Source organism: Hirundo rustica, unplaced genomic scaffold (assembly GCF_015227805.2).
Source record: "Hirundo rustica isolate bHirRus1 unplaced genomic scaffold, bHirRus1.pri.v3 scaffold_229_arrow_ctg1, whole genome shotgun sequence".
Lineage (NCBI taxonomy): Eukaryota > Metazoa > Chordata > Aves > Passeriformes > Hirundinidae > Hirundo > Hirundo rustica.
The window spans coordinates 1-27930 of NW_026690288.1; the positions used below are offsets into that span (position 1 = coordinate 1).

Consider the following 27930-nt stretch of genomic DNA (forward strand, 5'->3'; position numbering starts at 1 on the left):
TTAACATCTGCTGTAGCACCATTTCCTAGAAATTGAGTAATCCAGGCCTGGATTAGAAAGTGATTTGGGATTAGTGTGGTGTTATTTAACAACTGCAGGTGGTGGAACCTGTGCCCTCTGCTCTCCCAACAGTTGTCTCGGCTGTCGCGCCTGTCCTGAGGAAAGCCCTGTGGAAGGAGCTCTGCGCTGGGATTCAGGACACCGGAGCGTCGCGTGAGGCCACTGTGAAACTGCAGATTCTTTCAAAGTTGTTGCCACCTTCGGAAAGCAAAGGGCTGCACAACCTAATGGACCAGCTTCCTGCTGCTCTGGAGAGAGCAGGGAATGAACAGAGGTGGGCAGTGTGTTTGTGCCTCCCTCAAGGCTGTTTGTCCTGGGAAGCACTGTGATAGGAACTGGAGCAGTAACGGCATCCTCTCCTCAGAGAATGCATTGCTTTGCGTTTTGGCAGCACGACATCTTTGACATATACAAAAGCAAGTTAAAATATTAATAAAACCTCAATACCTATCTCTCTGCAGTTGGGCTGTGGCAGATGCCATTTCCAGTGTGCTTAAAAACTCGGAGGAGCTGCATTCCTGGAGGAGACGTCTGTTGTCAGCCTGCATGAAGGGCTTAGCTGCCGTGTACAGCAGCAGTAAAGATGAAAGCAAGCAAGAAGTGGAGAGGTCCATGCTGCTGAGGCTAGAGGAATTACTGGTGAGACTTGTTATCTGCTTTGCCATATGCATATCTCTATGCATATGTGTGATTGGGCAGCTGTAGATTTTGTAAATATTGATTGGGCTTGATTTCCTGTTTTATGGAATCTGGTTTCCATGGGCTTTTAATAGCTTTTGCGGAGTTAACTTAGTCCTGATAATCCTTTATATGAAGCAGTTTTATGTTCTTGATGATGGCTTTCTGGTAAGAATCCCCTTTGGAGATAGGAATTTGAGGTATATGGGAGTAAAAAATCAAAGGATAGCAGTGGATTTTTTTTTTTTTTTTTTTTTAAATTAAAAAAAGGTGATAGAGATATTTCTGCCAAGACCCACCTGCCATGCCGTCTGTAGTCTGGGGCAAAAATCTGGTTGGTCATAAGCAGAAATCCAGACTTTGATCTTTAATAATGCTACTCGATCACTCCCTCCGTACTGTTCCCTTGGTTTGAGTTCAGTAAACACAGATCCCTGTGACACATAACACTGAAGGCCTCTGAGCAGTTAACGCCTCTGCCCTCTCACAGGCTTTTGCTGAGACTCCCTTGTAGGACTTGGCTGACTCTGTAGGCCCTGGGGCCACCTCAGTGTCCATTCCTGAGGGTGTTTCCAGCCTGGTGAGGTTGGCACCTGCATTCCCAGGACCGCTGGTGTGTGCAACTGTCAGTCTTCTCCAGACTGGTTTGTTGTGGTTCCCAGCTCCTCTGGGCACATCAGTTCTAAGGAACACCTACACCCAGACACCCCATGTGCCATGTGCAAAGTTTGGTTAGTTAAACCACACAAAAACCTAGCATCCAGTCTCTTGCTTTTTTGAGCCACTGGGTTTTTGGAACCTAGAGCCCAGCTTGCTTTTTAATTCCGTACAGCCTATATGCTTCCCTGCTCCCAGACCAACAAAACACTTGCAGTTTCCTTTGAACCAGGAGTTAGGACTGTTGTATCCAAGAGCTTTTTTTCCCTGTTATCCTCTGATCATCCCAGTGAGTGTTTGGCTTGCATGTTCTTAGTGTGTCCCTTGAACAAAAATTGCTGTAGAAGCTCCCTGTGCCAAATGTAAACTAACACGTGTTTTTTACTTGCTGCACGCAGTGTGTGGTTGAAGAAGTGGACCCAGAAGACTGGTGCAGCCTTGTGAAGACGGGACTCAAGTAAGTGTTTTCATTTTAATTTGGTTTGGTTTTACTAAGTCCATCTTCTTTGCCAATTTCTCATTTCTTAGACAGCTTTTAACTTCAAGCAGGTTTCCTTGGGTTTGGTTGGGATCTGACTTCTCGGTGATCCTTCTCCCAAAGGTACCGTTACAGAGATGAAACATTTCTGAAGGTCCTGAACGTTGCCATCCAGTTGCTATACAAGAAAGAATCCTGACTTAGTCAGAGGTTAATCAAGCTCTCCAAACTTCACATGATGGTCACACAGCACTCTCTATTTTTGTCGTCCATCCTGAGGTCAAGAGAAGAAGATGGCATGAATATCCAGACAAGAGGTATGTTTTAAGCATCTTCTTCCCATACTAAACACAGTTAATTTTGTCTTTCTTGCATTATATCCTCTCCATCCAGTAACACACCCACCCATGTAAATACTTGCAGAGTTATTAACAGATGCAGAATGCTGGCATTTAAATTGTACCTCTGCTTGGATCCAAATGTTACATTCATTTTATGCTGTTTTGAAACACTTCTGTTTTTAGAACTACTGGAAAGGTGGGTCTGAGTTTTTATTTTGTTTGTTTGTTTGTTTGTTTTTCTGGTATTTTTAACCCAGTTAAGTCTTGGATTGATTCCTTTGGTTTCTGTGAGGCAGTTAGTGTAAGATCACTGAAGTGCACCTAGGCCTGATGATGTGTAAACCTGTTTTAAAATAGGTTGATACAGGAGATTTAAAGTTGATTTTGCAAGTTTTATCAAAAATGACAATTTAATTACGTGTATTTCATATTGCAACCTTTCACGAGGAATATCCTTCCAGAGGAATATAAATTGGATGCTAGTTCATGTGTAGGATTGGCTTTGTTTCTTCTTCACTAGCAACTAAAATCCTGCCTGACCTTGAACCACGTTTAATGTACATAGGCCTCAGCTTTCCTCCACTGTACAGGGGTTTGAGATTCAGTGATTGAAGGATCTGTGTATGAAAAGGGGGGGAATTCTCAGAGCAGCACGCTGGTAACAAATTTTGTGTCTATTGATGAGCAACATGTAAACAAGTTTTCAAGTTTTAAAACACATGAAGAGAGAAAAAAGCTCTTGTGAAGTCACCAAATTAGTGAAATTAAAAATAAGGAATAGGTTTTACGGCTTACTGTATGTATGTGTCTTACCTTTAGGGCGTATTTCTGTAGATCAGCAGAATGGATTGTTTGAGGCTAGCGGCGGTATTCCTGAAGCTTGGTGTCACGAGTGCATTTACTCAGGCTGCACATATATTCCTGCACATGACTAGGGTCAAAGCCCAGGCCTTTTCAGATACTGGCAGTAGAGAAATCTGGAATTGAGTCTCAAGTGTGCTACAGACAGCCTTTTGGCCAGTTGGCTTTTGAGGAACCGAATCCCTTATGTTTTCTGCTTCTCAGTTAGTCACAGAGCAAAGGTGCTTAGTTTTTGTACCCCACAGGACGGAGTTCCTGTGGCTCGCAAACCACCTCCAGTGCTGAGCCCTGCTGGAACAATGCAGAAGCTTTTTGATTTTTCCTGCGGCCGGGCTGCGCGCTTAGAAGTTTTTGCTGTGAATTCTCGAGTCCTTGGGGAGGTTGCTGGAACGTTTGCCTTTCTCTGGAGCTCCTGAGCTCATTCCAGGCGCCTTCCTGGAGGAGGAAGGAGCGGAGCTATGGCAAGATAGGGCCCAGCACTCCTTCTTAACCAGAGGGCGGGTCTGAACGCATGGAAAGCTTCTGCAGAGTAGTGTCACCCTGGGGACCTCACCTGGCCCAGTGACTTGTGTGTTCAGCTTGGGAATACTGCTTTAAGATGTTCCCTTGGATTAAATGCATCCTAATCACCCTTTAGTGTACTGGGGAAATGGGCTGTGGTATCTCTAGAGATAGATGCTGATATAAAATGTCCAGTGCTGTGTGTGCATCCATTTGGAGTGGGTCTTGGGGTGTTAATTTGTGCTCTGTGTCACTGAGGGCTGCAGAGTTCAATCTGTGCTTGTTCCAGAGGCGCTGGTGGACGTTCTGCTGACAGCTGTGCAGCTCAGCCCCTCTCTCTGTGCGAGCAGTCACCTCCCAGTGCTGCTGGGAGCCTATGGGGCCACGCTGAGCACCGTGGGTGAGTGTCAGCCCGGCAAAGGCACTTCCTTCTGCATCTTGTTCTTGTCTCCACAGGTCACTAACTTTGGGTTCAATCTTGGGTTTTAGATCAGAAGATACTGCTGTTGCTTCAGTTGTATGAGAAGAATAATCAAAGTCTTATAAACTCCAGGTAAGCCAAACACCTTACTTTGTTGGGCAAACTACACACAGATAGTGTCACAACTAGTATTTTTCCAGGGTCTCATTTTTAAATGAAGGAGGCAGTGAACAAAGTCAAACCTAAAGGTGAATGTTGCTTTTGGAAACATTTTTATTACGTATTTCCTATTAAAGTAATTCTCTTACATTGCCCAGACTTCTTTGTGTCTGTGGGGTAGATGAGGGATTGTCTCATTTCTGGGGCCGCTCACTCTCCATCCTTGGGACTCACTTTAGGGGTCTCCTCACAGATGGGAGGCTGAAACATTAGTCAGTCGTGGACTTTTCCCTTTCCTGTGCCCAAGCAGTCCCCAGGAAAGTCTATTGCCAACAGTTGTGGTTTGGTCTGCCTTCCTCACGTGCGCTTTTGTGTCCTGGAGGTAGGAGCAGAAATACCACCAGCAGTGCAAGAGCACTGGCTCAGGCAGCTGAGGCACATCTGGATTCCTGTCCCTCCATGCAGCTGCTGTCATTTTTATCTGCACTTACAGCTTAAATCCATAGGTGCCTCTGAAGGGGTACATTCTGACTTGGGTGGACCGGGGAGGACAGAGTGAATGAGACACACTCAAACTAAATTTGAGAAGCTTTGGGATGGATGGAAAAGGTGTTGCCAGGGAAACAAGTTGTAGTTTCAAGTCCCATGGGAAGTCCCATTTAATAACTACAAGGGAAGGCAAAATTTCAGTCCTAATTGATCTCTGTAATTGCTTTTGGCTCTGTTGCCTAATGCGTTCACCTTTAACAATATTAAAGGATCCTGCTGTGGGGTCCAGCTGCTGTGGAGCATCACAAGACTTGCAAGAGTCTTGGGAAGTCCCTGTGGCAGCAGCCAAGCATGGAGGAGATTCTGTGTCTGCTGGATCGAGAGAAGATGATGAAGACGATTCTGTCGTTCCCTCAGCATCGCCGGCTGCTGCCATCACAGGTGCTTTTGGTTCAGCCTATCCATGGTTACCCTTCTTCGGATATGCGGAAAGAGCCTTGAGCCATTCATTTCTTGCATCCATGTAATACGCTTGTTTCCATCAGAAGAGTAATTTGAAATCATAGGAGGACGGGAATTAATCCTTTAGGAGCACTTTTCAAATTAATTGCAAGATGTGGGCCACGTCTTGTCAACGGCAGTGATTGTGCATTGCAAATGTTGTCGTGTATGTGAGACTGGGATTGGACAGCCCAAGGATCCACTGGCAATGGGCTCTCCAGCCTTTCTTACAGTTTGCTGACATGCTTCTGTAACTGTTAGTGCTGGTCAGGGGAAATAGTTGTGGATATGCTCTCGCAGTGAAAGCCGGGTTTAAACGCAAGCATGTCTCACCCTATGTTGCATCGTATTTTACAAGGGGTAGTATCAAGTGGTTTATAGTGGGATGAGGTGGTTGTGGAAGTTTGAAACCAAGCTTGAAATTGGTGTTGTTCCTTACCAATACTGGTTTGGATTTGGTTTCAGGGAATACAAGAGTCACTATATAAAGATGAAACAGTCAAGAGTCTTGATGACTTCTATGATCCTTGTTTTCTACTTCAGCTCTTCAGTGAACTGACCAGACCAGGTAAAGTGACTATTTTTCTTTGGTATTTAGTGTCAGGTTGCTCTGCTGCAGGAGCTGCACCTGGAGCTGTATTATCCCTGATCCAAGAGTTCATACTGGAAGGAATTTGTGCCTGACTTTAGAGGGAAGAAACAAACTTCTTTGAGGGCTGTGACTGAACTGGCTGGAGATCTGGCTGTTACAGGCTGTGGTTATAGAACAGGGAAGCTTCAGCCAGCTCATTTTCCACCAGACAGATGGGCATGAGGCCAGTGTGTTTCACAGGTAGGCTGATGCTCTGAACTGTCAGCACATTTCTTGTCTGACATGATTTGGCTTTGCACATGCGCATCCCTGCTGTGCTCCACAGACACTCTGTGCCTGGAGAGAGCCCTCAGAGGTCAAAGGGAGACAAGAAGCCTAAGGGATTTCCTAACCAGCTCTCTCCCTGTGTTGGTTATGGTTAAGCACTGTGTAGTTAGAGCTAGATTTGGCTTTCCAGAGCAGTAATGTTAGAGGCAATTGGCAGGCTGTCGGTGAAATCACGCTCACAGCACTTTGTTCACCCAGACCCCTGCAAGTGCAACACCTGTTTGGCTGTGCTGAGCTTGCCCTTAGCTATGGTTTGAACTGCTCTGTGTAATCCTGGCAGCAGAAAAAGAACTGTCTTTAAGTCCTCTGAGGAGAAAAGGTACTAGAGCTATTTGGCATTTTGCAGTTGCAGGAATCTTTGACAATCCAGTTAATGCTGGACCTTTGAGGTTCACAGGGATGGACAGCTGGTGTGTTTGGAACCTAGTGTTGGGAGCTGGGAAAAGGACACTGCCAGCACCACCCACCCCGTGGCAGGAGGGGTTTGGTGTCTGTTGCGGCCCCAGCAGCACTGCAGCTAGTCTGTGGCTGCTGATGTGAGAAGCACCAAGACTGAGGGAATTGCTGTACATCATGTCCTTGTGGAGCTGTAAAGTCAGTGGCTGTCCTGAATCTGAGCCTGGAGAGGAGAAAATAACCCTCTTACTTCTCCACACAGAGTGAGAGTCTGTGTCCTAAGAAGGGCATTTTTAAAGGGCCCAAGTGGTTTGAGTCGCAGTCCCATGGTGCTTCTAAGCCATGTCAGCTGCTCTTGGAATTCCCAGTTCTTTATTTATTTACTCTTTGTCCTGGCTGCACAGTGCCATCAGAATACATCAACATGGACTTCTTGCACAGTGTTTAGTGCTTGCTGAGGAAAAAGTAAGTCTAGGATTGGGCAGATAGCAAGTTCTATCTAACTTTAGCTCTGATAAACGTCCTGTGGAAAGCTTTTCCATCCTAGTTCTCAAGGTCTTTAAACAAGCTGTATGTCAGACATAGAATTAAATTGGGGTGCTTTTCTAATAAGAGCTTGTTATTTTATGTTAGTTGTTGAACACATTCTCCGGGGGCAGCAGGATGGAAAATATTACCACTGCATGTTTTCAGTGAAGGAAGGTTTTCCAAATAAATCTTCCTGTGGACTGCTGAAGTGAGAACCTAAGATTTCATTCTGTGGCACTACTCCACAGTGTGAATGGTTAGTGCACATCCCCAGTTCCCCAGAGTGACAGCCTGAAGGAGAACAAAGTGGTGGCTCTGGGACAAATGGCAGTGGGCGGTGAGGAAGTGGAGACCCTGCTCTACCTGGCCCACAACCAGCAGAGCTGGCAGTAAGAAACCGCCAGGCATGAAATTGGATTTTAGTAGTTGTAGTGGTTGAGAAAAAGATGAGAGGAATGGCCCAGGTGCTGGTGCAGGGACAGAAATAATAGATGAATTTTTTAGCATAATTTAATTTGTATATATATGTGTGTGTGTGTATACATATATACACACACACTAGTCTGTGTGAGCAGTGATGGGGGAGGAAATCAGTGGACCAAATGTAGGTACTTGGCAATAAGATTGCAGACCCTTCTTAAACAGGAATATTTGTTTCTAGGAACTTCCTCTTGACCTTCAGTGTGACTGACAAGAAAATACATGAATATTATTGCTCAACTCAGGGTACATTTGTAGCTGGTAAAATACCACTGGGGTGCCATTGTGCTCCGTTCCTGGCCATAAGGTGGAAGGTTCACACCAAGTCATTTCTAGCCATCAGTGGGTAGAAATGGCAGCAGCCCTTCAAAACACACGGAACACAAGCCCTTAAAGGAGAGACTCCAAATCCTGATGGCAAAATGCCGTGTCAGATAAATGCTACATTGAAAGGCGTGTTTCCTGTTTTCTGTTGGGCTGATTTCTGGTCATTGCTGGATTTTGTTTTACCCAGAGGGGCTCAGGGGTGCAGCTGAGTACTTGGCTCAGAGCAGGCCTTACTTGTGCCTGCACAGGGACAGTGTCTGTGGTTTAAGAGCTGTTTATGTGTTACTCTCCTGCCCTTTCCGTTACAGAAGCTTTTTAGTGCTGGTCTTTCAGGTACCCAAAAGTGCTCTGGAGAGATGAATTTTCCCTCTTGCTGTTCTTCGTACTCAACTTCCCTGTAGCAGTGAGATACCAGATGTCTTTACAGAGTTTACCCCTAGCTTTGCACGGCCCAGTGGGCAGGATCATCTCTGTCTCACACAAATGAGAACAGCCCCATGCATTTCAGCTCAGTTTCAATTAAATTCCTGCCCAGGGTGAATTGCTGAAGCCCTTTGGCCGCTGGAGCAGCCTTCGTGCACGGAGGTCGTAGTCTGTGGGGTAGAGCCAGAGCTGGGTGCCGGTGGAACTGTGAGGATTGCGATGCTGTTACGCGCACCGGGCCGCGCCAGCGCTAACACGCCGCGTGCTTCGTGTCTCTTTTCCCCCGTCCCCTCACAGAGTGTGTGGTGGCGTGTCACAAGTTCGTGGAGGTCAATGCCCTGGGTCTCACGGTGGCTGCCCTGAGCAGCTACGACTCCAACATGAGAGCTGCTGCCTATTTTGTCCTGGCTTCCTTCCGCGGCCATCTGGAAGGGGCTCGCTTTCGAGAGAGGAGCCAGGTAAGGCTCAGCTCCGTTGCCGGTTCGGTCACGGACGCGTGTGGGAGAGACGTTGCCTTGCTCATCCGCCTGCCTGTGCGTGCTGAGACGGCTAAAAGAAGCTTTTCACCTTCTCTCCCATTGTTTCTCCTTTGCTGCTTACTGTTACGCTCAGCGGACAGAGAAAGTGGGAAACGTGTTTTAGAAATTCTTGGGAATTTTGCTTGTGGGAATGGAAATCCCGATGGAGTTGCTATTTGACCTGTATGGCCCACGAAACGTCCCAGGAGCCGATTTATGCGTTGGCGCTCCTGTTGCGTTCACGTGGGCGACGGTTCAGGCTTCTCTCCCCGGGCTCTTGCAGTTGCTGTATCTCTTGGATGCTGTGCAGAACGGAATCAGGCAGCCAAACCTCAGGTTCACCTTCTCCATGACCCTCTACGTTGCTCGTGTGGCGCAGCAGATCCTGAAGCCAGGTACTGGAACTTCCCGCGTGTGTCGCTGCTGGGGTGGAAACCAGAGCCTCGGGGAACGTTGATCTCCTCGCCTGCTTTGTGCTCCTGCACTCCTGACTGAACTTTTCATTCTGGGGGAGAGAAGGGGAGGGATGGGCAGCAATGTAATGAGCCTCAGAGCAAAGGCCTCCTGCAGTTCCTGGGCTGTTCTCCCAGCTTGGAGCACCGCACAGTACGGCTTCCATTTATTATTGTCCGTGGCTGTGGGTTGGGAATGCTGTCCTCCTCCACGATGCCAGCTTTTTCTCTTCACAGAGGAGCACATGTACATAAAGGTAAACAGATTCCTTCTGTCACACCGGTATTTGGACCTGAGGAAAGTACCAGGTTTTTTCCAGCTTTTCTACAGTTTTGATTTTGAGGTAAGAGTCCCATTTTAGGTATCCAGTAAATCTTCATAAATTGACAGAAAAAAGCCATAAAAATACAATGAAATCTCATTCTCCCATAGGTGGTTAATTGGAGGCATCTTTCTTTTGTTTCCTATTGGGATTAAAAATGCTGTTTTGTGGGGTTTTTGTTGTTTTCTTAATACTGACACCCAATGAGTCGTGCTGTGTATGCTCTGTGAGCACAATAAGCAGAATATTCTGCCCCAGCTGGCTTACATTCATCTCTGAGTTTCGATTAGCAGTGCTGAGTTCAACTGAAGTGTTTTAGGAACAGCAGCTTCTACAATTCCATTTCCACTACATGTTTGGGCTGCAGACTGACAGTTCCTGAGGGATGTTAGCGATTAAATTTGATAGGAATGGAAATGGAGAAGTCCAAAACAAGCCGTAGTAAGTCCTGAGCTGGCACTCCCAGGGAACCAGCGTTTTGTGCTCTTAGGAGCAGGTATTATTTGGAAAGGTCGAAATGTCTGATGGTGGTATTTTTGTGACTTCCAGTACAAAACAGAGCGTGAGTGGATCCTCAGATTTCTTGGGGAAGGGCTGCGTGACAAACATTGCTATGAGCTTTATGACTACCAGAGGATTTTCCAGGTCGTTCTTTCCTTTTTCAACAGTCCTTTGTGTGATGAAGGCTCCCAGGTAAGAATTTAAAAAGAAAGCACCAAAAAACCCCAAAGCACAGAAGTTTGCGTGGCTTTGAGGTCTCAAGTACAAAGCGGAAGGGAGCAGCTGCCTCTGCCTTTGCCCTCTTGAAAATCTGTTCCTCGTTGATTTATGTGTGGAGGGGAAAATAATTGCCTACGTCTGAAGCGGTCGCATCCTTAACCCCTGAAACTGGAAGGGGTTCCTGCCACGGTGGAACCTCACGTGGGTACCGTGGGTTTGTGCCTGCAGCCAGGGCCTTTTCTTTTTGGGGCTCTCCATTCCCCAGCCAGCGTATTTGTCACCCGAGCACTGCTTCAGCAGGAGGGAAACTCGCGTGCTGGGAGCTCTCAGGTTTGGGAGCATCCACCCTGAGCATTTCAGGTATCAAAACCTTGGACAAAAAGATAAAATTGTCTTGCTGGCTGAAGACTTCTTGTAAGAGTAGCACCTGTGGCAGGAAGCTTTGAACAGAGAAGGTCTTTCCTTCCCTGGAGTTGCTGAGAGCAGTTGGCGTTCACGTTACCTCGAAGCTGATCAGATACCAGTCAAATTGCTAATTCTAAGTTAGATAATTAGATCTTGACTGCAAAAGAACAAGTTCTATCTTCTGTTTCAGAGTCGTATTCTGGAGATATTACAAAGTGCTGCCCGTGTCACCAGAGCTGCCTATGAGCTGATACAGGATCACAGCCTCCTCACATGGGTCCTGCACAGCTTAGAGAAAAGGTAACCAGAGAAGTAGAGGAGAAATGGGAACAATTTTGCTATCCACAGTAGAATAATTATGAGGGTGACAGGCAGGGAGACCAGGGCTGTACTGGCAGAACTTGCTGAACTCTGAGGTGTCCCTCATGATTTTGAAAACGGAATGAAGATGCTTTCAGGTTGTGGTAGGAGGGATGACCGTGGGGGGGCTTCATGATTTGGAAAACACTTCCTCAAAAACCCGAGAAAGGAAAATGGCACCTTGTATTGGTGTCTTTACCTTTTAAATTTCAAACACCCTCAGTTCACATCCTGTCACAGGACCAGCATGCTGCACAGGAAGTGGCACAGTAATGGCTTGGAGCTGTTGAGAGCATTCCTCCTCCCCTCGCCTCTCCCACAGTGCCCTGACAGGTTCAGGCAAGTGGCACCAAAAGTGCACCAAAATACGGTCCCCTGTAGGTGATGGTCCACGTGCTGGTGGGGATCTGCCTTCTAAATGTGTTTGGATTTCGGGAGGTTTTTTTTATTTGGTTTGTTGGGGGGAGGGGGGGGTGTGTTTGTTTTGTTTTGGAGTTTATGATTTTGTTTGTTTGTTTTGTTTCTCAGGTTTCTGGAAAACAAGGTGATAAATAAAATTATTTCCTTACTCCATACTCTGTGGCTAACAAATTTAGGGGACAAGAGAGAAAACAAGAATCAGTCTCAGGAGAAGAGGAAACTTCTTCCTATTCAGCTTGTCAATGAATTTCTGTATGTTTTGGTCACATTAATCAAACATATTAGGTAAGTCCTTTCTTTTGTTTCTTGTTTTAGTCAGTTTGCATTTTATCCTCTGTCTGCTTAGAACTTTATTAAGGCTGGGAGGATTTCTTCATCATCTCTAGTAGATGAATGACTTTTTCCAACTTCAGTTTGTGTGTTGAGTAGTGAATTTGGATGAGATCTCTTTGACAGGAAGGTTTAGGTGCTTTAATACATGGCGGGGGGGAAAGTAAAATGTGATGTGCAGCTGCTGTCAAGTCCTAAGTCCTTAATTCCTGGCCATTCCAACAGTAAGGATTAAAACCTGTGCTTATTAATTAGCGTGCAGGAAAAGACATGGCACTTGTGCTTTCTTTTGACAGGACTAATGTAGATCTGGCCAAGCTGGCTGAGTTCTTCAGCACCCTCAGCTCTGTGCTGGAATACCGTGCTGTTGTTGCTGAGGCTTTTAGGGAGATGAGGCGTTTCACGGTCAACGACAGCGTCCTCTCCAGCAGGGAGCTGCTGCTGCTGCTGCACAAGTGGAGCCTCATCTGCAAAGACATGCAGCTGCAGGAGGACCTGCAGGCCCTGGCTCAGAAGTACCAAAACAAAGAATTGCTCAGTAAGTGCTAAACTACCTCAAGGAAGGCATATTTTGTTGCAGCTGTTTCAGACCGAGAGTACAAGTGAGGCAAACTTCTCTGGAAAAAGTACTAATACCTTCTGTAGCTTGAGGGAGGAGGAAAGGAAAGGGAGAGGCATTTTTCAGGTCTTCCTTGTGGTGAAGTCTAACCTTAACACAGTTTGGAAGCTTTGAGGAAGCAGGGTTTAAAAAGGGAAAGAGCTGTGAAATGAAACTTAGTTACAAATCTTGTGTCAGGCTTTGAAAAATGGCATTCTTTAATGAAATCCTAAAAGGAAAAGCGGTGCCTGGAGGTTTGCGCTCAAAGGTTTGAATCATTCTGAGTGTGGATAGGGATCTGAAAGTGATGTGGAAGTAAATAAAGCAAGTGACAATTAAATAGCTGATGTTACTTGTTGTCATCAGTTTTGAACAAAGGAAAAATATATCAGGACTTGTGTGATTTCTTTTGTTCTCTCTGTGAGCAAAAAGTGCAAGGAACTTGGGAGCGGGAGGTCTTAAAACAACACTGGTTTCTTAAATCTTCTCTAGGTTTGTTTAAATGTCCTGTATCAGTTAAGAAAGTGTCACGTATTTAGGGGATACTGTAAAAGCTTTAACTTCTCTAAAGTTTTTCTCACCCTTTAAAACTCCTCAGAGAGACCTGGAAGGAGTTTTTGCAGTGATGGCTGTAACTTACTCTGTGTGGGGGTTGTGTTGCTGCAGGCTTCGGGAGCTTCTGTCATCTCCAGGCTGGGTGCTCTGGTTTGGAATAGGGTTCCAGGCTGGAGTCCCCAGGAGCTCCCGGAGCCCCTGGGAACAGCGGCAGGCTCCATGAGGCTGCTAAACAAGGCTGGTGCTTACCACTGTAACAACCGAATCGACACGGGAGAGCACCTTACTCGCACGGTTTTGTACCAGGAAAATCCTTTGGAGTGTCTGATGTTGGTTTTGGTGGTGGTTTTCCTCTTACAGAAAATATTAAAGACAAGAACAAACCTCAAGCCTCATCTCATGTGTATCGTCACATTCGGAAAAAGAACGAGGTGGAAGAAGATGACGCTGCTGCAGATGTGGAAGTGTCTGAGCTGGAGAAATGCAGAGAACATCTGAATTCCATACTTGCCCACTGGGACCCTGTTTTCCCGGCACCACCCTCCACACAGGGAGGGGAGACCCTCAGAGCTGGTGAACCTGGGGGCGAGGCAATGGCTGTCACCTGTGCTTCTACTCATGTGGTCACTAAGTGGCTGGTGAGGTCCCTGGCTGGGCAGAGCCTCCTCAGGGAGCAGGACGTGTCCCCAGCGCTGAGGTGGCTGCAGAACCGTGTCCTGCCACACCTGGCGGCCACGCGGGAGATGCTCATGGATGAGACACTGAGGAACAACCTCTTCAGGCTTTACGCCCGGCTCTGCCAGGCCAGCAGCACCTCAGCTGGGCTCTCCAGGGAGCTCGGAGTGCTCAGTTCCATCATGCTGCAGCTCCTGGAAGAGCAGGGCCTGGCCAGCACCTTCCACGAGCTTGTGAAATCCCTGCACCTATCAGCAGCGACGGAAGAGGATGCGGACAGGACGGGTGACTCGTCTTGTTCTTATCGCTCCTGCGACGAGGCAGTGGTGGGAGGAACTAGGAAATTGCACGGCTTTTGCAATCCGGTCCAGTCGTTTTCCCGTGTCCACCAGGGCTCATGGCTTCCCAAAGCAGAAGCTGCGTCTTTGGTGGGGTGGGGGCAGGGGTGGGCAGCGGAGAGCATGGAAAAACTCCGTGAGGTTTTCTGACACCACAACGCTGATTTTTCCCTCGTCTTTCTTCCACAGCTGTTTTTGTATTCCTGACTTCCATCTACATCGGGGACGCGTGGCTTGGAGCGCAGGAGCCAGATACGTTACTCACCCATGTCAGATTGGTCTGCACTAGCGCAGGTTGCGAATTACAGGATGACTTGGAAACTCGGAAACAAGGAGAAGAAACTATTGTGTCTCTTTGCAAAAAAATTTGGCTGCATTAGGGCATTAATTCAGGGAACTGACACTTCATCTTTAACGTTCTGTGCTCTGCCATCATCACTGTGAGCCATGAAAGCCTCCTGAGCCCTTCTTATACAAAAAAAATCAGTATTTTATTACTGTGTGCACTCAGGGGAAAGATTTTATTCAGCATCTCTCAGTGCAACATTAAAGCTCCATTTTCTCTACCCTTGAGCAGTCTGAGACACAATATTACTTCTATCATCTTTATTACAGGCATTTTAAACTTTTTAAACAACCAGAAAGACTGTTTGTGCACGTGTGTGTGTCATTAATATCCACCCTCTCTCCATTAGAGGATGGGGAAAAAAGGCTGCAGAGCTTCCTACCACGGGCTGTAAGTGCAAATGATGAGGAGCCAGAGGTTTAGTCACGATGATTTATTATTTCTTAAAGAACCCGGTTGATTTCATGATACCAAAGCCAGTATAGAAGACTGAACTCGGGACTCATGATGGTCTTCTTGGGTTTAAAAAGCTTTAATGGCTTTGAAAGACATTTATATCAGACCCGGTACTTTTCTGTTACCTTTTTAAAAAATTATTAAAAAAAAAAAAAAAGCCCCATTCCATCACTGCTGCCGCTCTGTGGGACAAAAGCCCATCTTCCCTCCGCTTGGAACAGGTGAGAGACAGAACTAAACCCCACAGGATTTTCTGCTTATCGCTTACACGTGAGTTGTATTGGGAATTCTCTGTGAAATCTGATAAATTGTTCTGGAATGTGGCCCTGAGGGTAGTTGAACATGCCAGCCCGGATGTGCAAAGGTGCCGTGCCAGAACGAGAACCTTTGGAATGTAAACCAGGATTTATTCCATTGACTCACGGCTGCGTGCTGTGCCCGTGTCCTTTGTAAAATACTGTACAGGGAAAAAGCAGAACGGCACATTCCTTGTGCTCTGTATTGAATTCTGGGAATGGGGTCAATAAATATGAGATGCAAATGAGGGAATTGCTTGTACATGTAAATATTCTTGTCCTAAAGGAGCCATCAGCTCCGTACCAAGCCTTGAGTTAAAAATTACGTTTCTTAAAAAACCCCTAAGCCCTTTAGAGGCTACAGGTTGTGTGGTGTAGAATTCCTAGGGGCTGACGTCAGGAAATCTGTGAGCCGAATCTAGCTGAGCTTAGCCGACTTTAGCCAAATGTAGCCAAGCTCGGCCGAACCGAGCCGAGTTTAACTGAACCGGGCCGAGTGCAGCCGAGCCAAGCTACGGGGAACGCCGCGAGCGGGCACCGAGTCCAGAGGAACCGATCCGCGGGGAACAGCGCAAGCAAGCACCGAGTGCAGCCGAGCCGAGCTTCCCCGAAGAGGCGAATCCAAACGACTGTATCCGGTAATAGCGGAGGTGTACCGAGTGCAGCCGCGCTCAGCCGAACCCAGCGAGCTGCGCCGAACCGAGCTGAGGTCAGTGGGTTTTGGTGCCAGGACTGGGGGAAGTGGAATTGAAGTGGGGCTTCAAAAACAAACTGAACTTGAGCAAAAAGGACAAGGTTTGTGTGTGACTGGGTTTAATAGTTTCTTCAGTCTTAAAATTGTTTTCTTCCAGTATGTTTCAAGCCTAGAAAAAAAAGTTTTGAAGTGTTTCACGCCGTTGGGACAGAAATTAAGAGTTTGCATTTACAGAATTCCCTGTCAGAGCTCTTTTGGCTTCCTCTTTGAAAACCATTTTTAATGCATTTCATGGCATTCACTGGAGCTAAATCAAATGGCTCCAGGGCTGAGATGCAGCTTGAACCCAAATTTCCTGGGTTGAAATTCTGCAATTTTTATTTATTTAAAAAAGTGGAATACCATCTTTTCCTATTTTACCAATCTAGGATAAGCTTTCCAATGGCTAAATTTTACCACCACCTTTTTGTGCGTGTGTGTGTGCATGTTTTCCAATTGCCTATCCGTGAATGGGCCAATTCAGACTTGCCATTATTTTCATACCAAGCGGAGAGAGATGCACAACATGACAAACAGAAACCAAGACCACGGCTTTTTATCTGGGTCTAGATTCATGTTCATGAGAGGAATTGGTTCTCGCAAAGTTTCAGGGACCAGCCACGTTTATGGGCCATATGTTTATGTTTATGAATATTTATGGCTCCGCCTGCCAGCTCCAGTTCACTCAGCAGGCACGGCACCGAGGGTGCTCCCCTTCTATCTCTGGCAAGTCCAGAGGTCGCTTTTCCCGCTGCTCCATCCCAGAGCAGATTTCTGTATCGCTGCTGTTGGCATCGTAGTGCTCAGTGGTGAGGAACATCACCTGTGTCAGGCAAATCCTAGAAAAAAGGCCAAAACGGAACAACCGGGTCTGTCTTTTGTATGAGCCATTGCATTCCAGCAGGGAATCTTTCAGCAGGTGCAGGGCACAGGAGGGTTCCTTCCCATTTGATCCGAAGGGTCCGCAAAGGCAGCAGCAAACGGTCCTGGCTGGGGCCTGTCAGGGGTCAGCATTATCAGCAGGAAGGAAGTGCGGCCAGAGGGGCTCAGGCAGACCTTGGGCTGGCTGTGACCTGTACTGGCCACATCTGCGCTGTCCTTGCTGGGGCGGGCAAAGGCAAATCTGGCAACTGAGCACGTGCTCGAGACTCTCCCTCGGGTGTCTTAAAGTCTGTCCAGAGAATGAAAGTGTGCTTGGCTTGACTTGGTTTGTAGCACTTCAAAGTGGTCTTCAAATATTCCTCAGTAACTGTGACCTGAATTAAGGCCAGAGTTCTTTTGTGCAAGCGTCATTCTAATAGACAGTGGTTGTGCATCTGGACTCGTTGTAATGTGTCTGTTTTTTTCTGAAGTTCCCATTTATTTTGCTGTATTGCTGTGGATGTTCACCCTTGTACTCTGGACAGTGGTTGGGGATTTTTTTCTTCATTCCACAGCTATAATACTTTTTTTTTTTTTTTTTTTTTTTTTCTCCATAGCAGTAAAATTCTCCAAAGCGCTAACCTGGGTGCAGAATGGCATTTTCTCAGAGAGTCATGCTGCTTGTCCCAGGCAGCGCTGCCCTGTTCTGGGTGTCTTGGTGCAATTTTTCACTGCATCCTTTAGCCCCAGAATTCATGGCTGTCCCTCAGGGTTGTGAAGGAGCGCTGTCTTTGGATTTTTTGGCTTCAGAGTGGGAAGTGCATGATTTAAACTGTGGCATCTCAGCTATATTTTGGGAACCCTGGAAAAGCAAGCTCTTCTTCACGAGGAACCGCTTCGTCTTGAAAGTCCATCTGTCTCGCAAGAGGTGCTGCAAAGGGTGAGATTGAACCTTCTGTCCTTCTTTGTTTAAATCACCTCTGTGAAACCTTGGTACGCTTCAATAGTTTCTGTGGTTTCACATTTATTGGCCCTCCAGTGCAGGCCGCAGACCGGAGCGGTTTCAAACGAGCGATTCCCCTGCTAACCCCGCCCCGGGAGCAGCTGGAGCCTCCAGGCGGGACTGAGGGAGGAAACACTTGGGGGTGACACAGCTCCACACTGAGGGTACTTGGGGACAATGTGTAGCTTTGTCCTGGATTTTGGGGGGTTTTTTAGCTTTCTACAAGGTTTCAATCATGGACTTGGTAAAAAATGGTAAGGACCGAAACCATGAGGGGCTGGCAAGTTATACGCACCAAAGGCAAATTTTTTTAACAGCTGTGAGACTTCTATCTTGATTTTGGGACTCTTTTTGGCCAACTGCATTGTAAGAAGTCTTATTTTCAAGGAAGCTGCTTCAAGAATGAATTTATTGTACAAATACCCTCTCATGTCAGAAGGTTAAAAGCACTAACACCAACATGGCACCTCCTTAATTTTTAGCAGCAAAACTTGATCTTAACTAAATGTAAAACTTAATTTCTCTGCTGCTAATAAGTTAATAAAGGAGTTTATCAGCTTTTGCTGCCCTTCACTGATACTCAAGGTCATGAAAAGATTGCTCTACTGTTCTAAACTAAATAAGGATATTACACCTCCCTCCTTCTCCCCAGCCTGGAAACACGTGGATTGATCTTTGATCTTCTTTCTTTGTGTGTCTGTGGCTGTTTGAGCTGCACGGAGAAGGTGTCTGTGGCCATGGCAGCCAGGGAATGGAAAGTCTGGGAAGGAACTGCTCAGACATCCAGAAGCAGCGGTGGATTGGGAGCTGGGGGTCCTGCTCAGTCGCACCCTCCTGGACACTCTGTGTCAAGGTAATATTCCCGTTTTCCTTCCTGACCGTGGAGGCGGTGGAGAACAGAACTCTTGGCACTGATGGAAAGGGGAACAGCAGGGAAAAAGTGCTGCTTGTGTCCTCAGAGAGCAGTGGGAAGAGCCCGAGAGAAATGCTGGCTGGCTGAGGGATCCCTGTGTCCCCTCTGGAATAAATCCTCGGAGCTGCTGGTTTGCAGTCCGGTTTGGACACATTTTGCTGCCGCTTTGGTTCTGAAGAAGCGGAAATCCGTGGATTTCTGGATGATTTCCGTAGCTTCCCCTATTTTGGAGGAGCTGCAGGGTGGGGTCAGTATTCTGAGGGAGCATCCAGGGGGCTTCTCCCAGCCGAGTTTCTCCTGGAGCTGGGTGCTGGGTGTAATGCCGGATGTCTAAGCCGCCTTTGGGGCGTTGTGCAGTCCCAGCTCTAAGCCTGAGCCCGGGCCTGGCTGTGTCCCAGCACTAAAGCCGGCAGCTGGGTGTGCTTTTCCAGCCCTTCCATCACGCAGGCGATCCCAGATTCCCGGAGCTCCCCGGCGCACGGCCTGGGCTCGCTCCCGGGGAGCTGCGCTTCCGTCTGCCCGAAGCCAGGGCGTCCTGCCCGGGTTTGAAACTTTATTGCTGTTGTTTTTCCTCTTCCAGGGAGCTGGCAAAAAAGGAGAGAGCCGCTAGGAAGCAAAGAAGCCGCCCGAAGGCCTTTTCCCAGCCCAGGGTTCCCACTTTTCTCTCTGACTCCTGGATAATGGCTTGAGCATAACCAGCGAGTGTCCGTTTGATTTCCTGCCTTTTCCAATAAATCCTTGCCTTCAGCTGGAGCGCGTTCCTGGTGTCCTCCAGCTCCTCCTGCATGGATTTGTAAATAAAGTTCCTGACTTCTGCCCCACTGAATTTTGTTCTTCCAGCAATTGTGGCTCTCTCTTTCCACTGAAACTTCCCCGCTCTGCCGAGAGTTTGAGATGTCAGATCCAGGTAAGACTGGAGTTTCTTTGGATTGCTACTCCCACAAAACACAGATAATTCTTGGAGAAGTGTAGCGTGACATGTTTAGTTCTCACTTCCCTTTAAGATCAGAGCAGAGGAGGCAGATTTTAAATCATCCTTCCATGAACTTCCACCAACCTCCTGACTGTTCCAAAAGTTTTCAATGTTAGAAATTCCTGAGCTTGTTTTCCAGGCGAGCTGGGATTTGGGTGTTATTCCTTCCTTTTATTTCATGGTTTTCCTCTCTCTGATTTTAGTGAGGGGATATTTATTGCAAATGCCAATTTTTGTACCTCTTAGGGCATTCATTTGCAAGGAAATTTGCCGAAAGAGTGTCGGTAAATTGGCATTGTGGAGCACCGTACCTGCAGAATGCTGTAAATTCCCAGGAAAACTTGCTGAGTGTTTGATTGCCGTCATGAATCTCTCTGTAAAGTTCAATTTAATGCATTTTTAATGACATCAATCCCATGAAAACTTAAATCCTGGCCTAACTGCTGTTCCTTGGACACAAGGGGGAGGTCTTTCCTGCCTTGGCACATTTGGATGTTCATCTGAAGTGAGTTGCCCTCTAAAAGAGAATTTGTTTGCAAGCAAAACTGGGAATTGTCTCAAAACCTTCTTGTCTGGGAGGCACTGGGTTTGTTTTCCCCATCCCTGTGTAGTGCAGGATCCTCCCGGAGCTGTGTTAGGCAGCGGCAGGAGGGAGAGGAGAGCTGCTTTTTTAAAAAACAAAAAAAAAAACAAAACTTTTGTAGGTTTTTTTCAGTCTATTTTATTTCTTGAGTTTTATTTTTTCATGGAATTTTTTGGTTTGAATTTTTAAAATGGTTTTATATTTTATTTCTTCTATCTTTATATTTTAGTTTTATTTATTTATTATTTTTACTTTTGTTTTATATTTTCTTTACTTTTTATTTACTTTTAATTTTAAAAATATTAATTTTAATTTTAATGTTATTTTTATTTTGTGGTTTTATTATTTTATAATTTTAATATATAATTTATTTTATTTTTCTTTTATTTTTTACTTTTTTAGTACTTTTATTTTAAAATGTTTTATTTTATTTTATTTTATTTTTTTTCCCCATGTTTTCTTTTTTCTTTTTTTTTTTTCCCCTTACCCTTTCTTACCCCGAGTATGTGGCAAATTGGCTGTTGGCAACAAAGAAGTTGGAAAATGACAGCCGTGGCCACCCACCGAAGGCCTGGATATAATCGAGAGAGAGCAAAGCCTCTGTACTTTCTGCTCCATTGAGGAACCCGAAGGGAGAAAGCCGTAAACGCCACGGTGCCGTTTTTTTCCTTTTTACCCCCTAACAGGTCTCATTCTACCCACGAACAGTGTTAGCAGCAGTCACTTGATGTCGGGGTGTATTTCAGAGGCAGCAATAAAAGAAAGGAGATTTTTTTCATTCTGTAACTCTCCAAACCTCATTGTTTAGTAACAAAGAAATCCAAAACAAAGCAAACAAAAAAACCCAAAAACAAAACAAAACCCCTGACAAACAACCCCTCCCCCCAAAAAAAAACACACAAAGAGAAAATATGCCAATATTATTTTAATGAGAATGAAATTTTTACCCTTTAGAAAACCAGGCTCATTTAATTCTAATTAATTGTGGTTCTGATGTGTTAGGTTAATAAATTCCTATCATTTAAAATATCATTTGAAATATAAAGAAATAAACACAAAATTTAAAAATCAATACAAAAATAAGAAAGTATAATTAATAAAAAGAGAAATGTAAAATATGAAAAATAATATCAGCAATATAAATAAATACAATCTATATTATGACATGCTATGTGTATTATAATATATCTAATATACATAGATATGGATATAAAACAGAAATGGTAATGATAAATAAAATAAATACTAAAAATTTGATATCTAGCCTACAATCAAGGCCTTTTTGGTTTGAATGTGGTGAGTGGCAGGGTTCTGGGAGTTGCGCTTGGGGATCTTTTGGGGCATTTCTTTTAGAGGATTTTTGGGCGGGGATTTTTGGGCCCGTTCTTTTTTGCCTCCCTTCTCTGCCTGTCCCCGAGCCCGGGCTGTGAGCGCGGTGCAGTGCTGCCGCCCTGTGGATGCAGAGAAGCACTGCAGCTTCCCCCGTGCCCGTCCCCTCTATTCGTAGGCGTCCCAGGCTGGAAGTACGGTGCAGCGCTGCCACCCTGTGGACACAGAGCGGTACTGCAGCTCCCCCCGTGCCCCACTCTGCCGTGCGTGGGAGCCCCCGACTGTGAGCCCGGGGCAGTGCTGCCGCCGGACCTTCCAAAGATGGCGGCAAAAAGGGTGGGGAAAAAGGCAAGGACTCCGAGTGCTTCTAGTCGGCCGCCTGCGCACGACCCCGACCACAATGCCGCCTGGGCGCGATTTTTAGGGGCATTTCGACGTGCACGGGCATGGGCTGGGGGCTCAGCAGTGTTGAGGGTAAGTTTCAGCAGTCGATTTAGTCGGGCTCCTACAGAAAAGCCTTAGGGGGCTCGGGAAAGCCTTAGGGGTTGGTGCCACTCCCAAGATGGCGGCTGGCCAGAAAGCACCTGACCTTCCAAAGATGGCGGCAAAAAAGGGCAGGAAAGCTCAAGGACTCCCGCAGGGCCTTCTAACGGGCTGCCAGTGGACTACCTTGATTATGATGACACCCAGGCATGGTTTTCTGTGCCATTTCTAGATGTGCAGAGGCAGGCTGTGGGGTCATCCGTGCCGTGGGCATGGTCAGGAAGTCGATTTTAGTCAGGCGGCTCTGAGAGCAGCCTATGGGGGCCTAAGGAGTTCCAGAAAAAAAGATGGTGGCCTCACTGGAAATGACTTTGCCCTTAATAAAGATGGTGACAGGTAAGGGCAGAAGTCACGTGACACCACTCCCAAGATGGTGGTTCGGCACAATGTGCCTGACCTTTGATTTAGGTCAGGGGCTCTGATAGCAGCCTATGGGGGCCTTAGGAGTGCCAGAAAAAAAGATGGTGGCCTCACTGGAAATGACTTTGCCCTTAATAAAGATGGCGACAGGTAAGGGCAGAAGTCACGTGACACCACTCCCAAGATGGTGGTTTGGCACTATGTGCCTGACCTTCTAAAGATGGCGACAAAAAGGGTGGGAAAAATCAAGGACCCCAAGGTACAACTAGCCGACTGCCTGCGTGCTATCCTGAGCACAACGCGGCCCGGGCGCGATTTTCTGCGGCGTTTCGAGGTGCGGGCGGACGGGCTGGGGGCTCAGCGGCGCTGCGGGTGGGCGGGAGCCGGGCCTGCGCCGACAGGCAGCGGCGGGGACGCCCCGATCGGCCGAGGTCCCGCCGCGGCCGGTGTCCCGGGAGTGGTTCCTGTGCGGTGCCGGGCGCCCGTCCCGTCCCGTCCCCTCCCCGCCGCTCCCCACTGTCCCCACTCATCCCCCGGCTCCCACCCTGAGCCAGCTGGGAGCAGGAGGTGCTGTTCACGTCCCCGGGAGCTGCTGCTGCCGCCCATAGAGGACTCGCAGCAGCCTCGTGTCGTCTGTGTGTGGAAGGTTTGATCGGCTTTGTAGCGGCTGTGCTGTTACAGGCTGGGAGCGCTCGGTTTCCTGGGCGGGGAAGTCTTTGAAGTAGTCAAGCTGAGCAGTTGCTGAGAGTTCCAAGGCCGGTGTCCCCTGGGATTCTTGAAACAATGTTTAAATAGTTATTATGGAGTTGAAACAGTGGCTCGAGTCGATTTGTTAAGAGCGGCAGAAACGGTTTTTCGCCTGTACGTGTGCTGGGGCTGTCCCGGGGCTCTGGCAGCGCCCCCTGGCGGCGGTCGGGCGGTGCTGCAGCTCCACCGGAGGCTCCCGGAGCTCCGGGGCGGGGACGCCTCGCACCTGTGGGGGGCGGGGCGGAGGGGGGGCCCTGGGCGCACGGCCCAATCAGCGCTGCGAGCGCCTCTGCGCATCGGCCAATCACGAGCCGGGGGGGGGTTTCTAAGGGCTGGGTGGGAGGCGGTGTTTGTGGTGGTGTCTTTGGTGTGTGGTGGTGGTTTCCTTCCCTGGGCTGTTTAACGAGGTAAGTACATGGTTTAACTCAGTGGTTTGAGCTGTGTTGAAGATAATATGTTTGGGTGTGGGGTGTGGTGTGGTGCAGGGCTGATGTTGGGTGGCCCCAGCTGAAGCTATGTTAATGCTGGGGGGGCTGTTGCTCCTGGGGTAGGCCTCAGGCTTCCAAGCCCTTCCTTAATGAGAAGTTAGGAGGCAAGAGTTGCTGCAGTTTGGCTTTTTCCTGGTTATTTTAGGGCTGAAGTGGTGCTTTTTGTATCTTCTGCATCAGCTTCTACCCTTGGATTGGGTTTCCTGTGGTGTTCTGGTAGAGTGCAGAGGGTTTTGCTCTCTGCTGGGCCAGAGAATTGCTTTGGGAAGCTCCTTTATAGACCAGAATTGTGTCAGCTCTTCAAGCTTCTACAGTTAGAGGTCTGACTCATACTTGCAGTGTGGAATTGAAGCCTGTTGGGCAAGGAATGGGAGACAGAGCCTTTCCTGCCCTAATTCCTCTAAGCTGTGAATTTTTGCTGCGTCTGTGGTTCTGGCCAGGGTTCGTGTTTGGGGTGGGAGCTGTGAAGTTTTGTTCCCTTTCCAGGTGGTGTTGCTGTATCCGTGCTTGGGGCAGGGAGCATTGGGGTGTTTTTGTTAATTCAGGCTCCTCCTGAGGGATGGAAGGTACAGACTGAAAAGCTTGCAGGGAAGGGTGCCTCAGCACTGTGATGTGGTCCCACAGTGGGGTGAATGATAGAGAAAAGCACCACCCTGAGCAAGAGCATGTCAGGTCATAGTCTGGTTTAAGCCAGTGTTTCTGTGCTATTGTCTTTCTTGTAATTTTCCTGTTAAATTGTAGCTCTGACTTGGAATTTCTCCCAAGGTATTTGTGCAGAGTTAATTCCTCCTGCTGCTTTACCTTCAGTCCAGCATGCTTGCCTCAAGGCACTCAGGCAGCCCCTGGTTCTGTGCTCTGTGTTTGGCTGGTCAGCGTTCTTCTGCCAGGTGGTCCCCTCCTGCAGTTAATTGCCTGCCTGGGTTAAAGGTGTGTGTCTTGTGTTCTGTGGAAGAATTTCCTGCAGTTTTCATTGTTTGTTTTCACGGAGCAATATTTGGTTTTTCTTCTTGTACTTTGTACTTAAGGATACATCCAAAGTGCCCTGTAAGTTCTTGGCACACTGTGGGAATTTGGTGTGCTTGTGTGCGTGGGATCTTGGGTCACACATGTGGAAATGTAAAATCAGCACTTGGATTGCTCTGGATATGTAATGGGAAATGTGTGTTAGGAGAAGTGACTGTGGCAGAAGTCTGTGGCTAAGGACTGCTCTCTTGTGGCTCTGTGGGTTTGGCAGAGTGGTTGAAGGGCTTGTGAGAGCAGACCAGGGAATGGACAGATCAGCCCCAGGAGGTTGAGCTTTGCTTCTCTTTCCAGAAGGCTGAACCCAGTAGTGAATGTAAAGTCTGAGGCCAGAGTGAGTAGTAATAATTATCCTTTTTTTGGTTTTTTCTTCTCTTGAGGTCACTTGTAAGGGTAGGACAAGAGCTGAGGCAGAGCTTGTTGGGACCCTGACAGACGAGGGAGAAGCAGCAAATGGAGTTGGAAAAGTATTGTCCTTTCTGTACCTGAGAAGCTGGACAAGACCATGGAATCAGACCCGTGGTCTTGTTGGGGAGTCCACAGTCCAAGGGAACTCCTGGATTGCTCCTGAAGCCCTGGCCAGGCTTGGGGCCCAATCCACGAGGAAGCCGAGCCCGGCTGTTGCCGTACTGGACGTTGTGTCAGCCTGTTGCTGGCACCCGATTGTCCGAGCTGGGCCCTGTCCCAGCAGAGCTGTAAGTCTCTTTGCCTGCAGGTGGATGCGCCTGTGGGAAGTCCCGGTTATGGGAGAGGCTCTCCTGTGCTTGGCTGGGACAGGGGATTCCCAGCTCGCGGGCTGTGGCTCTGGAGGATGGTGAAGTCTCAGGGTCCCTGGTTGCTGTGTCTCAGTCCCTGTGGTGCTGCTGTCTTTGGTAGCAGTGGTGAGGGGCATTGCAGGGCTTTGTTGTTTGGAGTTCTTTGCTGCTTTGAGCTCTGGTCGATGAGGCTGGATTCCTGAAGCTGGTGTCTGTGTCTTTGCTGCTGCCCCTGCCCCCTGGCCAAACAAACCTGCAAGGATTTAAGGTTTTAGGCCTGGTATTCCCTTTGGTGAGCTTCCTCCCAGCCCTGATGTACTCCTGGAAGTGCCATGGAGGTGTTCTCCTCTCAGGACTGAGGAGCTGTAGGCTGGGTGCTGCTTCTGTTCTGCCCTGGGAACCCTTGGGCTTGGAGAGAAGCCTGAAGATGGGCTGGGGAGACATGATCTGGGATATTCCCCCCTCCTGATGTTTGGTACCAGTGCAGTAGGAAAGTCCAGGTTTCCATCTAGCTCAGGATTTCTTGGTCATGGGACCAAAACTCTGGGAGATGCTGGAGTTTGAGGGGGTATTGTGCTAGCTCTGATGTAGAGCTGCCTCCTGTCATGAAGTAAACAGCACTTGCTGCAACTGGCAGACTTCTGTTTGTTTCCCTCAGAGCATTTAGAGGGCTCTGTAGCTGCTGGGCTGTTCCCAACAGGTGCAAGGTCCTTGTCTGTGCAGTGTAATGAATCGTATTCCACTGAGACTTGAATGAGCCTCCAGGAATTTGTGAGCTGATGAAGGGATTTCTGAGCCAAAGTTCCTGACCTGAATAAGGTTGGCAGCTCTAGTGGACACACTGATTCCTGGTAATTGTGCCCTTCTGGCTGTGGAGCACCTTGGGTAAGTCAGAAATCTGTGGGAACTCTGTGGCCTTTCCTCATGTAAGTAAATGTTATTTATGGCTATTGCACTGCAACGTCAGCTCTGCTGTTGCTGATCTAGAGGAATCAAGTATTTCCCCACCAAGCACAGCCTGTCTCTCTTCTGTCTGTTTCTCAGAGTTTTCAATTGATTGTCCTATTATTGAAATTCAATGCTGTTCTGAAGTCCACAGGGAAGAATGTGAGATCATGGTCACAACGCTTAAGCGCCTGTGAGAGGCGAAGCAGAGGCTTCTTTGAAAAGCTCTGCAAAGGGAAATGTCAACTGAACGAGGGACGAGCCTCAAAAGTAGTTAAATACTTTCTTCTAACAATGACATAATGTAAACAGAGGAATGGGATGCATTTGGTATAATTTTAGAGGTAGTCTAGGCAGTACAAACTGCACAGAATTGTATCAACAGGCTGGAAGCAATCAGTTCATTTCCCTCCAATCACAGCTTTGGTTGAGGTGATTTTTCTGGGCAGTTTTTCAACTTGGATGGGAATGAAAGCTTCCAAGGTGTGCCCCTTTGTAGCTCAAGCCCCCTCGAAGATAACAAGCTGATGTTGATGTTTTCACTTTCTTCTCAGGGAAGCAGTGGCCTGAAGCTGTTCTTGTGTCTGGCAGTTGCAGGGCACGCTTGGATCTCTGCTGCAGCTGTTCTGGTGTGTATGATGGGTGGTTTTCAGGGATGTGATGGGCAGCATTGCAGCCTGGAGCGCTTGTCTGGCGGTGCTCAGGGGTCCAATGGCCTGCCGGGTTCCTCCTCTGCCTCTGTCCCAGGGCGGAGCTGTCGTGCCCTTTCAAGCAGCCCTTCCTTTCCTGGGCAGGTGATCCGTGCTGTGCTTGAGGGAGAGATCTTGGCTGTGGCTGTGTCCTGCCTGCCTCGGCTGGCAAATGCTGCGGTTGTGGTTGGCGCGTGGCTGTGGGGATCCTGGGGACAGGTAAGAATCCTTCCCCTTGTGGGGGGATCTGTGCCACACTCAGAGGCTGTGGCCTGCCCCGGGTTCCCAGAGAGCATTTCCCAGCCACTGGGCGCTGCCTGATGAGGCAGGCAAAGGGGAAAAAATCCTGGGGAAGCCCCAAAGTCTCCGCTTGCTCTTTTTTCCCTGCCAAGTACCCTGGAGCGAGTGCAGTGATTCCTGAGGATGAAGAGAGGCTTGGCATGAGGTGAAGAGACTTGGAGCCACCATTTTCTCAGAATGACACTTCTGCTGAAAGGTTTGTCTAATGCTTGGTGCTTTTGTCCCCCTGGGCTGAGTTCCCTGTTTTGAATGCAGGATGGACTTCTGGGGCCTTACACCCAAAGGCAAGCCAATACCTTCTAGTCTGTGGGATCACGTCTTCTGGTTTTTTTCTGCTTCCTTTTGTGTGTCAAAACTGGTTGTTGTTTTTGTGCTTTGTACTTAAGGATGCACGGGAGCTCCTTTGACCCTTCCACACGAAGCAGTCCAAGTGCCCTGTAGTTAATTGGATTAGGTGTTGACTGAAGGATAAAATCAAATTAAACCTGTTGATGTTTCTATGGGTACACTAGGAAAGTTTGATGTTCCTGTGTGTGGGGGGCTTGGGCCGTGCTCATGGAGATGTAAAGAAGCACGTGGATGGCTGTGAGTGTGTACTGGTCACCAATGTACAAAGGCCTGAACAAGAGGCCCTGAGCCAAAGCTGAGCTGTTGATGGAACCTTCAACAAAATGTTC

General features: G+C 47.8%; 1 protein-coding gene and 1 long non-coding RNA gene across 2 annotated transcripts; both read left to right on the plus strand.

Moving 5' to 3' along the window:
* Window positions 1-89: 89 nt before the first annotated feature.
* LOC120747857 (nucleolar pre-ribosomal-associated protein 1-like) lies at window positions 90-14481 on the plus strand (the record flags this gene model as incomplete). The annotated part of the gene is given in 18 exon segments (XM_040053891.2): window positions 90-334; window positions 522-699; window positions 1794-1852; window positions 1997-2190; window positions 3866-3976; window positions 4066-4129; window positions 4915-5086; window positions 5612-5714; window positions 8517-8677; window positions 9021-9132; window positions 9427-9533; window positions 10062-10205; window positions 10828-10937; window positions 11526-11702; window positions 12044-12285; window positions 13261-13860; window positions 14103-14279; window positions 14282-14481. Coding segments are annotated over 18 exon segments (2976 nt in total), but the record flags the coding sequence as incomplete, so codon positions are not given.
* Window positions 14482-23414: 8933 nt separating this feature from the next.
* Window positions 23415-27714, plus strand: LOC131378794 (uncharacterized). The gene is made up of 6 exons (XR_009208737.1): window positions 23415-23463; window positions 24310-24471; window positions 24945-26204; window positions 26819-26893; window positions 27059-27172; window positions 27346-27714. It is a non-coding gene; the product is annotated as an uncharacterized LOC131378794 (long non-coding RNA).
* Window positions 27715-27930: the final 216 nt, after the last annotated feature.